This window comes from Bubalus bubalis, chromosome 13, assembly GCF_019923935.1.
Source record: "Bubalus bubalis isolate 160015118507 breed Murrah chromosome 13, NDDB_SH_1, whole genome shotgun sequence".
NCBI lineage: Eukaryota > Metazoa > Chordata > Mammalia > Artiodactyla > Bovidae > Bubalus > Bubalus bubalis.
Window position 1 is genome coordinate 63,826,295 of NC_059169.1, and position 14,028 is coordinate 63,840,322.

The 14,028-nt window shown below is 39.5% G+C and overlaps 1 protein-coding gene across 9 annotated transcripts in view; it reads left to right on the forward strand.

The window, feature by feature from the left end:
• The window catches only part of NBEA (neurobeachin), a 656,478-nt gene that overhangs the window by 583,471 nt on the left and 58,979 nt on the right, over positions 1-14,028 (forward strand). For all 9 annotated transcript variants that reach the window (XM_025263201.3, XM_044927359.2, XM_025263205.3 and 6 more), the window contains one exon: positions 7,666-7,818. In XM_025263201.3, coding sequence (XP_025118986.2) covers positions 7,666-7,818 — 153 coding nt within the window. The remainder of the gene's footprint in view (positions 1-7,665; positions 7,819-14,028) is intronic.

Below are 14,028 nucleotides of genomic sequence, written 5' to 3' on the forward strand. Positions count from 1 at the left end.
TGACCCAGAGATCAAACCAGCGTCTCTGATGTCTCCTGCATTGGCAGGTGGGTTCTTTACCGCTAGCGCCACCTAGGAAGCCCAGCCACATTGACTAGTTTGGAGTAATTGACTGATCAAGTCATACTCTAATCATTAATTGCTGTGTACAAACCACCCCTCAAAACTAGTGGCTTAAAAAAATTTTTTTTAATGCAACCATTTATTTTCTCAGAGTTCTGCAATCAGAATAAGGTTCCTCAGGTACAGCTTGTCCTTGATCCATGTGGGGTCCAATTGGTTGGCTCCTCTGGGTCTGAAAAGTTCAAGATGACTTCCTTCACATGCCTGGTGCCTTAGCAAGTATGGCTGGAACTGATGGGGACTGTCTGGTCCTCCCTCTCTTTGTATAGTCTGTCTGGGAAGACCATCACAATTTTTTTTCATGGTGTCTCCCTACCAAGAAAATAAAAAACAGAAGCTGCAAATCCACTTATTGCCTAGGCTTGGAAGTCACGTACTGTTACTAACCTCCATAGCATTGTTTTTGGTCAAGGCAAGTCACAGGGCCAGCCCAAGTCAAGGGACAGGATAAGTGGACTCCACATCCCCATGAAATGAGCTGCAAAGTCACATCTCAGAAGTACATGGAGGTTGATGGGATTGTTGTGGTCAACTTTGAAAAAAATGTTCTTAAGTCCTCTTTCCAGTCACAATTCACATTCCTCCTACAAACAAAATATACTCAGCTTATCCCCCACAGTCTCATCCCATTATTGGGTCAGGCTCAAAATCTAGTAGCTGATGATGTCTATCAGGTCCAGATACAGATGAGGTGCAGAAATTCCTAATTTGGGGATCTGGAAGATAAAAAGACAAGTTATCTGTCCCATGTACTTTCAGCCCCCAGAGGTGAGACAGGAACAGGTAAACCTCAACAGACACTCTGTTCATAAAGGGGGTACTATGGAAGGTACAACTCCTGGTCACAGAAAGTTGGGGCCAAACCCTGTTTTGCCCAAGTTGGTGCAGCAACTTTAAGAACTTGTGGATTTTTTCTGTGTATCAAATTATAGTTCACTATCAGAAAAAAAACGGTTGCTCACTAGTTCTTTCAAAAAGGATCCTCCCTACTCCAGGCTGTGAATAGGATGCCCTTGGTCATGCTCATACGATTCTTGGAATCCCTTTTTGTGGCCAAGTGGGCCTGCAAACGACTATCTTAAATTTTCCTGAACACTTACAAAGGGTTTTACAGGTGCCCTTTTACCTATGGCTATATTTTACTTACAGCACCTTAGAATATCCTTGTCTGAACTTTTTTTTTTAATTTTGAGAATCTGACAAGATTGTCCTAGGCCCCTGTGTTTCTCTAAGTACTGCTTTAAATCTGAGCAGATTATTCCATAGCTCATAATACTTTATCCATGTACTAGTAAAGGAGCTTCCCTGGTGGCTCAGCAATAAAGAATTCGCCTGCAATACAGGAGACACAAGTTCAGTCCCTGGGTTGGGAAGATCCCCTGGAGTAGGAAATGGCAACCCACTCCAGTATTCTTGTCTGAGAAATCCTATGGACAGAGGATCCTTCAGTCCATCAGGTTGAAAAAGAGTCGAACACAACTGAGCAACTAAACAACAACAACAAGTACTGTTACAAGAAACCAGTGGTCACTTTTGACATTCTGCTTAGAAACATCCTTAACCAGAAGCATAAGTCCATTAGATCTTTTTCTGTCTTTGAAATGATTGCAGGCATGCATCAGGTTAATTTTTCCCATACTGCAAACCATGCATTGATTTTCTCCTGCTTCCAATAGCAACTTCCTGACTGACCCGCCTCCAACAGTCTCCTCACCTCCATCCTTCCAGCTTCTGCCTCCTGCCTGTCTCAAGGCCAGTGCCACATGTTTTTATTACTTCAGGACTCCACTCCCAGGCATCAATTTCTGTTTCAGTTACCTATCACTGTGTAACAAATCACCCCAAACCTATCTTAAAACAACATCAACTATTATTTACTGACCATTATGAAATTGGAGTTAAGGCTCAGTAGAAACCAGTCAGGTCTGTGCTTCAGTGGGAGCTGGAGAGGCTTAGCCGGGCCAAGATGGCTTTATTCTCATGTTTTGTGCCTCATCTGAGCTGATGAAGTGGTCAGGGACTGTCCAGGACTGTCTGTCTGTCCGTACAATCTTTCCAGTCATATGGCAGCCACACAGTTTTATGTGATGGTTGGCTTCTCAGGAAACAAACGAGGCCGCTGCCAAGCCTCTTAAGTCTTAGGCATCTGTGGAAGCCCTGGGGTGTCATTCTGTCCCATTCTCGGTGTTGAAATTAGCCAGCCCGTATTCAGAGGTAGGGAGAATAGAGTCCACCTCTTTGTGGGAGGAATGGGCAAATGGACATACCAGATAGCAGGCAGGATGGGAGAGACTGTTACAGAGATGGTTGTAAACACTTTGTAAATTACTAATTCTTAGAAATTTTTAAGTTTCAGTTTGCTTTATACCATTCTGTTGAATCTGATTGTGCATTTGGACAAAACCAAAATCTGAAGTGCAAGTAACTTATACATCTGCTTAGCTTAGGTTACATATAAGTTAGTCTAAATATTTGATAAAAACATTTAAATCATCTGAAATGTCCACATAGATATCCATTCAAACATAAATATCCAAAGTGACAGAACTTTAAAAAAAAAAAAACCTGATTACAGGATGTATTTTGATACTGGATAAACTCTATCAACTGAGTGAATAGCTTCAAAAATGTGCTTTGCATAAAGCTATGGAATGTGTTGTTGCACACATGCCACCCCCCTTTAATCCTCACATCCAGACTGTGATTTAGTTGCTGTCACATACACAATCTGTGATGTATGTGTCACATACATCACTATTTTGTATATCAAGAACTGTTTTTTTCTTAAAGCTTAAGAAATTTGCCCAGACTGGCAAGAAGTCTGGATCTCAACTCAGAATGATTTGATCCCAATGCACAGAAAGTTGCACTTCCCCACTGGAAGGGACAGTCCCCAAACTGCCAGCCTGCCAGCCTTCCCTTTCACTACAACTGACTGGTAGCCCTGAGGTAACTGCTTTAACTAACACAGTTTGAAAACCACAGCTTTCAAAACTTTTTACCACTATTTCATGGCAAAAATTCAGGATTTAATGAACATATCACAATGATCTATTTATTTTTCATTCCACATATATGTATTGAGTGCCATTTTTATATGTCAGGCACCATTCTTACAAGTCGGTGGTGAACAGGTGAACAAGACCGACAAGATCTGTGTCTATGGAATTTGCATCACAGTAGGACTCGGGAGCATAAGTACATTTAAAAAAAAAAGAAAGAAAAGGAGACTTGCTACACAGAAAATTAAAACAGAATGAAGTCATACAGAGTTGTTACTGCTTTAAAAGGAAAAACAGAATGTGAGCACAGGGACCTGGATCTAAAGTGTTTGGGCTTGGCTTCTGTCTTTATCACCTATTTGCAGTATAGTTATTAGCAAATCACTTAACCTCAATGTTCATTTCTGTGAAGTGGGAAGAATGAGGATACCTGTCCTAGGAAGATTTTGTGAAGATTAAGAGAAAGATGTGAAGTTCTTAGAATAGTGCATGACACAGTAAGATACAAATGATAATTCCTGCTGTTTCAAGATTGAATGACCAGATGTGACATTTCAGCTCTTTGCTTGTCTTGGAGCCCAGACATAGTGATTATTATCTTCTTGGACCTAACATTTGAATCTCAGCGATGAAACTCTCTTATTCATGAAATTTTAAAAAAAATAAATGTCTTAAGCAATATAAATGTGAGCATAAATTATGTACAAATGCCTTGTATTTATGTATTAAATTTAAAATCAAAATGCCATTTGAAACAAGATTTTAAAACAATAAAATCAAGGCATAAAAACTTGCACCCACTCAGCTACTTTGGCAACTTCTCCCTAGACTTTTTGTGGTTTACTCTCTCTTTCTTCCCCTTCAGGGAAAAAGGGGGAAAAAAAAAATTTTTTCCCCAGCTCTGCAACTTTGGTCTTTTGGAGCTTCAAGGTTTTACAAATATGCTGTGCCTCAGGAATTTTTCATATTGCTTTAAAATGTGTCTGTGTGTGTGTGTGTGTGTTTTTTTTTAATCTGTATCCTAAAAAACCAAAAGTAACTGACAGAGTGATTCAGGGAGAGTTTCTTCATCCTGTCAAATGTCAAGCCACCAAGAGCTTACACCAACATCTTAGTTAACACCCTAATTTATGACCATGGTCTGGTCGGCCAGAAGAGGACCAGAGTGGAGAAAATGTCTCACTTAAGGATCATCCCGAAGGCCCTGATGGTCCTACTTTTTCATGATTGGGCACAATTCAAGCCTTCCCGAGTGTTCCTGTTGAACCCTCCCTAAATAACCATCAGGGTGGAGGTTCCTCAGCCTCACTTTGTTCTCTTTGGTGGCAGCCAGTTTCCAGCCCGTTTTTTCTGGAGCGTTCACATTAAAATGAAAAGGACCTGGTCTTCCACGTTTTCAGATTTGCTACTTTTCTAGCATTGTTAAAATCAACTTTTCATAAATTTAAATTGGACTCGTTTCCACTTCTGCACCTTTCAGCATAACTAAAATAAACAAGATAACATTTTTTAAGCTTCAAAAGTTTCCTATCAGGAGATGCAAATTTTATTTCTTCATGCATCCTTTTTTCTTTTGTTTAATCAAGTACTCCATTGGCTCTTTTCCTATCTTGAAGCATTCTTCCAACCATTTGCATATTCCCCAGAGGATTTCTAGTGATATTAAAATAACTTTGTCTAGCATCTTCAACAGTTTAATATTTAATGAGCACCTGCTGTGTACAGAGTATAGCACCACAAGCTGTGGGGGATTCAACAAAATATAAACCTCACAACATTAGGCTCAAAATCTGCTTTGCCCAAATTGTTATTAATATAAAATCCTAGGCTTCTTATGCCTTTGCAAATATAACTGAATAACATTCAGTGAAATATTAAATAGTATTACAGAGGCATGTAGGTTAATGATAACCATATATTTTATATGACCCTATTCCACAGGAAACAATGGAAAATAATATGTACGGAAAACATGAGAGCACCGAAACAGTTGAAGATAAACTGAAACTCTTTGGGCGGTCTAAATAAAAAAATAAATTGTGTTGCCGTATCCATGTGGATGTACAGCATATCCCTCTTGGTCCTTAAGAAAGCTTATGTAGTATAGTTCTGGACACAGAACATGAACACAAACATCCAACAAAAGACAGAAGGGAAATCCCTGACTTATGTGAGCCTCTTACATATAAATCACCCTCTACACGGAGCAACTGTGCGAGCTTTCATTCCTCTCCCCATTTGGGACCATTTGGGAGGCTCCTTCTACTCTATATCATATATAAAATGGGTAACATTCAAATAGCAATGTTCTACATCTTGAACTAATTTCCCATGTTTTCTCAAACAGTGAAAGCGTTAGCCGTTCAGTCGTGTCCAACTCTTTGTGACCCCATGGATTGTAGTCACCAGGCTCCTCTGTCCATGGAATTCTGCAGGCGAGAATACTGGAATGAGTAGCCATTCCCTTCTCCAGGGGATCTTCCAGACCCAGGGATTGAACCCCAGTCTCCTGCACTGCAGGCAGATTCTTTACTGTCTGAGCCACCCTTTTTATATACCTTTTTATATGCCTGAGCTCCCTCCTCTCCACCTTTATTCTTTACTTTGACTCTTAGTGTCTTGCCTTAAAACAGATGTAACCATGGCAATAGCTCTTCTTTAAAATTATTGCAGTACAAAATCCAAACAGCTTAGGTGGACATAAAACTTCCTTAATCAACTGACTCCGTATGCCTCATCCCCCTATCTTGATCTGTCCCCTAATATCCTACACTCTACGCATACTCAGTTCCTGCCACTCCTTGGCAGTACTCTCTGCTGGTCCCCCTGCCCCTTCCCCATCTTTATCAAACTCAATGTCCCATTTCCAGTGTAATCTTTTCTGACTTGCCAGAGTTGCCTGCTCTATCCTTCCTGCTCCCTTGTGCCTTGTTTGTACTTCTTTCATTATTATTGTGTCTTGTAACCACCAGTTCATACATCTGCCCCATAGGCCAGAATATGAATCACTCAAAGGTAAGGCCATGTCTGTTCATTATTTGTTTTCTCAGTACCCATCAAAATGTCTGGTATTCAGACTTTACTACGTGAATAAATAAATATTGGGGATTATGTAATGGATTTTGGAAATTTCTGTTTAAATGGTTTAAATGGAAGAAATGGATTCTTAAAAACCTAAGCTCTGCTTATACAGAAAATTCATTTTTGTGAATCTGTTCAAACTCTGATAATGCTGGAGAAGTAAACATTATTATATATTTCTTATGGTTCACATTTATCATCATAAGAATGGATAAGGATCAATTTCTCACAGAGGATTTGCTCACATGAAAACTCTCTTATGCTATAGCAGATAAATGTTGGTTTTAGTATGAGAACCGTAGAGAGAATGCTTGTGTGTATGCATTTCTTGGGCTGAAGAACCCAATTTATTTGAAGAACTCAGAGTCTGTTCTGTTTTGTTTGTTTGTTTGCTTGCTTGCTTTGTTTTGTGGGGTTTTTATTTTCCTTTCTGTGGCTTGGGGGAGTTTGGGGTTTTTTTAATGTTTTTATGCATCCCTGTGTATCCATAGTGAGATGCAAATTTTGGTTATTATGCCATCCATGTTGGACATGTTACGCAAATAAATGTTCTTATAATTTTCACAGTATAAAGTTAATTTCACCCTCATCTTGATATTTGTAAAGATTAGTATTTTTCGTGTTTTCGATGGTATACATAAAAACTGTAGTTTTTTGTTTTCATTTCCTGCAGTTGTTTTTTTAAAAGAAAGGACAACAGAAATTTTTAAGGTTGTGAAATCAGTTTCTGTGGCATATTTATTCTAAATTTACGCAAACCACATGCTAGACATTGTGCATCAAACACAAGTTTGCCTTGAACCCAGTTGTTAATGTCGTATGTACATACACTAAGTAACACAAGTTGTCTTTGCATTCAGTTTAAGAATTTACTATTCAAGTGGCATGTGCAGAATATTTAAAACTTATTATGTTGCATTATCTCTTAGTTTTCTTTAGTGGTAGGTATAAAAATAATTTATTTTGCCAAATTATAAAGTGGAACTCTGAGTCTCTTCATGAAAGTCATGTATTGTAATTGCCAGGGGAATCAAAAAGAAAAGTAGAAGATGCTGCATGATTTTTAAACAATATTAGCAATACTTTAAGCTTTTTTTATATTTTTGTATTTTAATAGTATTCAGAAAACTTTGTTGAACAGCATAGACTTGTATATATGGCATTGTATACTTGTTTACTAATACTGTTGGGAACTATTGTTGATTCTGTAACCCATTTCTCTTAAGTAATCTGTGGTAAGATAAGATTGAAAATCTTATAATTTGTCAAGCATATTGTTGAAGAAAAATATCTTCTTAGGCTCTTATATGAAGAAAATTAAATGAAGACTAGAATCAAGTAATAAAATACTGGATTTAAGTGAAGAAATTAATTCTGTTATATAGTTTTTATAAATTAATACTTCTGTTCAACTGATTTTTAAAGTGGTTTAATATGCTACATTTTTTATTCCTGGCAGGAACTAATTCCAGAGTTCTATTACCTTCCGGAGATGTTTGTCAACAGTAATGGATATAATCTTGGAGTCAGAGAAGATGAAGTAGTGGTAAATGATGTTGATCTTCCCCCTTGGGCAAAAAAACCCGAAGACTTTGTACGAATCAACAGGATGGTAAGAGCAATTTTGTTTTTTCTTGAGCAGTCACAAGGAAGTAAAAAATATTCTGTAGTTTTTTTATATTTTTAGCTATTAACAAATTTTCATTTAACATCTATAAATACAAGGTTAATTTTTTGAGAAAAAAGAAAGGATTTTACAGTTGTCTTTTGACAGTGTTCTTTATTGTAAAGTGGATTTTCCTTTCATGAGGACTAATAAAGGAATGGTAATTTAGTTATTTATGCTCCCTTAGGAGAACACAATCAGATGAGCATCTGTTGACTAATGCAACATATTCTAAAATGCTTGACATTAATGCCCATTCCTTATTTTTGTCTACTGGCTGTATCTGTTCTCTTTCTTCACTCATAAAATATTCAAAACAAAATAGTGTACATTTAGAACATATTTATCTGTAAGAAATTGTAAGCTGTGAAACATACCTTGCTGCTTCTAAGTCACTTCAGTTGTTCCCGACTCTGTGCGACCTCATAGACATCAGCCCACCAGGCTCCCCAGCCCCTGGGATTCTCCAGGCAAGAACACTGAAGTGGGTGAAACATACCTTAAAGTATCATATACTTGACTTTAAGAGAAGACTCATACTGTAAACGTTCTTAGATGGAAAATGCCACTGCTTTTTAAATCTGTATGACAGATATCTGGTGTAAAAGAATGTGTAGATATTGATAGAATGTTTGCATGTGGTTATTTTATAGATTTTAATATATTTATCCATATTTAAGGAGATTTTAGTCTCAGTGTGGTTTTGGTATATGGAATTAACTGATTTACCAAACAACCTCTCTAGTGTTCTTTTTCTGGTTCTTGGCCAATTGAAGAATTAGATCAATAAACTCAATGACCTAAAATATATTTTTAACCCTGTTTCACTCCCAGTTTTTTCCAGCTATCCCATAAATATGTTTTATTTTGTTTTGACAGTATATTTATTTGAATTAGAATTCAAATAATGCCCACATATTACAGTGGATCTCATATATCCCCGAGTCCCTTCTTTTGTAAGAGCTGTGTAATTCACATATATCACACAGATATAATTCACATACCATGCAAGTCAACCATTTAAAGTTAAAAAAAAATGGGTTTTAGTCTATTCATAGAGTTCCACAACCATCACCACAGTCAGTTATGAACATTTTTATTATCCTGTAAAGAAACCCATTTCCCTTTAGCATCCTCACAATTGCCCCCATTCTTCCAACGAGCCCTCGGCAACCACTAATCTACTTTCTGTCTCTATAAAGATTTGCCTTTTCTGAATAAACAGGATCAGGAAGTATATGATCCCTTCCTCTACCCTACCCCTGATTTTGTGTCTCTTTTTGTCACAGTCAGTCAGTCACATGCTGCCTTCAATTTTAGAGCTATTTTTTCTGTCTCTAAGAAATATTTTACTTTCAGTATACTTATTCTAGAAAGTTGGTACTGAGGCAGTAGACTCAGTTTGAAGACTCATTTAACCTATCTTTAAAGTTACTAAATAGATCATCTGTAATCTAGTCTCATCCTGGGGTAATATCTTCTACACACGCATGTGTGCTCAGTCATGTCCGACTGCTTGTGACCCCATGGACTGTAGTCCCCCAGCCTCCTCTCTCCGTGGGATTTTCCAGGCAACAATCGAAGAGTGGGTTGCCATTTCCTTCTCTAGGGGATCTTCCTGACCCAGGGATGGAACCTGTGTCTCCTGCATTGACAGGCAATTTCTTTACCTTTGAGCCACCTGGGAAGTGAGGTGATATCATGTAGTACCTAAATTTTTTGTAGGATTTCTCTCACTTCTCAATCTATAAATTGGTACTTTTGGATATATGTTGTCATTTTACACTATCTTCTTGGGCAAGAGATATATCTCTTTAATTTATCTTTTAATGTGAAGGATCTGTACTTTAGTGATGCATGTTTCTAACAATCTATGCTTATTTTTAGAACAGGTAGTCCATTGTTACCACAGTACCCGTACATACTTGAATTTGTTATTGTTGTCATTTAGTTGCTAAGTTGTGTCTGACTCTTTTGTGATCCCTGTGGACTGTAGCCACCAGGCTCCTCTGTCCATAGGATTTCCGAGGCAAGAATACTGGAGTGGGTTGTCATTTCCTTTTCCAAGGGATCTTTCCAATTCAGGGATCAAAATCATATCTCCTGCATTGCAGGTGGATTCTTTGCCACGAGCCACCAGGGAAGCCCCACATACTTGAATATTGACTATGATATCAGTGTAAAGATACTACATCTACAAATTCAACCCTAGAACCCACTACGTACTGAGTGGTTTCCGAGTTGAGTGATTCTCAGTTTCTCAGTCATATCTGCCCTGGTGCCTGCAGGAGTATTTAGTCACCAAATATTTGCTGAGTGAATCACATAGGGGTAGTAAGGATTTTAGCATGCTGTCTCAGATCAGATCAGATCAGATCAGTCGCTCAGTCGTGTCCGACTCTTTGCGACCCCATGAATCACAGCACGCCAGGCCTCCCCGTCCATCACCAACTCCCGGAGTTCACTCAGACTCACGTCCATCGAGTCCGTGATGCCATCCAGCCATCTCATCCTCTGTTATCTCCTTCTCCTCCTGCCCCCAATCCCTCCCAGCATCAGAGTCTTTTCCAATGAGTCAACTCTTCGCATGAGGTGGCCAAAGTACTGGAGTTTCAGCTTCAGCATCATTCCTTCCAAAGAAATCCCAGGGCTGATCTCCTTCAGAATGGACCGGTTGGATCTCCTTGCAGTCCAAGGGACTCTCAAGAGTCTTCTCCAACACCACAGTTCAAAAGCATCAATTCTTCGGCGCTCAGCCTTCTTCACAGTCCAACTCTCACATCCATACATGACCACAGGAAAAACCATAGCCTTGACTAGACGGACCTTTGTTGGCAAAGTAATGTCTCTGCTTTTGAATATGCTATCTAGGTTGGTCATAACTTTCCTTCCAAGGAGTAAGCGTCTTTTAATTTCATGGCTGCAGTCACCATCTGCAGTGATTTTGGAGCCCAGAAAAATAAAGTCTGACACTGTTTCCACTGTTTCTCCATCTATTTCCCATGAAGTGGTGGGACCGGATGCCATGATCTTCGTTTTCTGAATGTTGAGCTTTAAGCCAACTTTTTCACTCTCCATTTTCACTTTCATCAAGAGGCTTTTGAGTTCCTCTTCACTTTCTGCCATAAGGGTGGTGTCATCTGCATATCTGAGGTTATTGATATTTCTCCCGGCAATCTTGATTCCAGCTTGTGTTTCTTCCAGTCCAGCGTTTCTCATGATGTACTCTGCATAGAAGTTAAATAAACAGGGTGACAATATACAGCCTTGACGAACTCCTTTTCCTATTTGGAACCAGTCTGTTGTTCCATGTCCAGTTCTAACTGTTGCTTCCTGACCTGCATACAGATTTCTCAAGAGGCAGATAAGGTGTTCTGGTATTCACATCTCTTGAAGAATTTTCCATAGTTTATTGTGCTCCACACAGTCAAAGGCTTTGGCATAGTCAATAAAGCAGAAATAGATGCTTTTCTGGAACTTTCTTGCTTTTTCCATGATCCAGCGGATGTTGGCAATTTGATCTCGGGTTCCTTTGCCTTATCTAAAACCAGCTTGAACATCAGGAAGTTCACGGTTCACATATTGCTGAAGCCTGGCTTGGAGAATTTTGAGCATTACTTTACTAGCGTGTGAGATGAGTGCAATTGTGCGGTAGTTTGAGCATTCTTTGGCATTGCCTTTCTTTGGGATTGAAATGAAAACTGACCTTTTCCAGTCCTGTGGCCACTGCTGAGTTTTTCAAATTTGCTGGCATATTGAGTGCAACACTTTCACAGCATCATCTTTCAGGATTTGGAATAGCTCCACTGGAATTCCATCACCTCCACTAGCTTTGGTCGTAGTGATGCTTTCTAAGGCCCACTTGACTTCACATTCCAGGATGTCTGGCTCTAGGTGAATGATCACACCATCATGATTATCTGGGTCGTGAAGATCTTTTTTGTACAGTTCTTCTGTGTATTCTTGCCATCTCTTCTTAATATCTTCTGCTTCTGTTAGGTCCATACCATTTCTGTCCTTTATTGAGCTCATCTTTGCATGAAATGTTCCTTTGGTATCTCTGATTTTCTTGAAGAGGTCCCTAGTCTTTCCCATTCTGTTGTTTTCCTCTATTTTTTTGCATTGATTGCTGAAGAAGGCTTTCTTATCTCTTCTTGCTATTCTTTGGAACTCTGCATTCAGATGTTTATATCTTTCCTTTTCTCCTTTGCTGTTCGCTTCTCTTCTTTTCACAGCTATTTGTAAGGCCTCCCCAGACAGCCATTTTGCTTTTTTGCATTTCTTTTCTATGGGAATGGTCTTGATCCCTGTCTCCTGTACAGTGTCACGAACCTCAGTCCATAGTTCATCAGGCACTCTATCTATCAGATCTAGACCCTTAAATCTATTTCTCACTTCCACTGTATAATCATAAGGGATTTGATTTAGGTCATACCTCAATGCCTCTAGTGGTTTTCCCTACTTTCCTCAGTTTAAGTCTGAATTTGGCAATAAGCAGTTCATGGTCTGAGCCACAGTCAGGTCCTGGTCTTGTTTTTGCTGACTGTATAGAGCTTCTCCATCTTTGGCTGCAAAGAATATAATCAATCTGATTTCGGTGTTGACCATCTGGTGATGTCCATGTGTAGAGTCTTCTCTTGTGTTGTTGGAAGAGGGTGTTTGTTATGACCAGTGCATTTTCTCGGCAAAACTCTATTGATAGTCTTTGCCCTGCTTCATTCCATATTCCAAGGCCAAATTTGCCTGTTACTCCAGGTCTTTCTTGACTTCCTACTTTTGCATTCCAGTCCCCTATAATGAAAAGGACATCTTTTTTGGGTGTTAGTTCTAAAAGGTCTTGTAGGTCTTCATAGAACCCTTCAACTTCAGCTTCTTCAGCGTTACTGGTTGGGGCATAGACTTGGATTACTGTGATATTGAATGGTTTGCCTTGGAAACGAACAGAGATCATTCTGTCCTTTTTGAGATTGCATCCAAGTACTGCATTTCAGACTCGTTTGTTTACCATGATGGCCACTCCATTTCTTCTGAGGGATTCCTGCCCGCAGTAGTAGATATAATGGTCATCTGAGTTAAATTCACCTATTCCAGTCCATTTCAGTTCGCTGATTCCTACAATGTCGACATTCACTCTTGCCATCTCTTGTTTGACCACTTCCAATTTGCCTTGATTCATGGACCTGACATTCCAGGTTCCTATGCAATCTTGCTCTTTACAGCATCGAACCTTGCTTCTATCACCAGTCACATCCACAGCTGGGTATTCTTTTTGCTTTGGCTCCATCCCTTCATTCTTTCTGGAGTTATTTCTCCACTGATCTCCAGTAGCAATCTGGGCACCTATTGACCTGGGGAGTTTCTCTTTCAGTATACTATCATTTTGCCTTTTCATATTGTTTATAGGGTTCTCAAGGCAAGAATACTGAAGTGGTTTGCCATTCCCTTCTCCAGTGGACCACATTCTGTCAAATCTCTCCACCATGACCCGCCCATCTTGGGTTGCCCCACGGGCATGGCTTAGTGCTGTCTAGTCAGGTCCAAACTAGTGAAATAAAGCAAATCTTGCACTCAGGCAAGCAAAGTAGCAAAAATTGTTGGACCAACTTTTCTCTTGCTCGTTGATTTCTGTTGATTGAACTGATTGAACACAGGTTTTCCTGTGGGCACTGATAATTAATAAGTGCCAGTTCAGTTCAGTTCAGTCACTCAGTCTTGTCCGACTCTTTGCGACCCCATGAACCGCAGCACACCAGGCCTCCCTGTCCATCACCTTTTCCAAGATTTCACCCAAACTCATATGCATCAAGTCGGTGATGCCATCCACCCATCTCATCCTCTGTCGTCCCCTTCTCCTCCTGCCCCCAATCCCTCCCAGCATTAGAGTCTTTTCCAATGAGTCAAGTCTTCACATGAGGTGGCCAAAGTATTGGAGTTACAGCCTCAGCATCAGTCCTTCCAATGAACACCCAGGACTGATCTCCTTTATGATGGACTGGTTGGATCTCCTTGCAGTCCAAAGGACTCTCAAGAGTCTTCTCCAACACCACAGTTCAAAAGCATCAATTCTTCGGTGCTCAGCTTTCTTCACAGTCCAACTCTCACATCCATACATGACCACTGGAAAAACCATAGCCTTAACTAGACGAACCTTTGTTG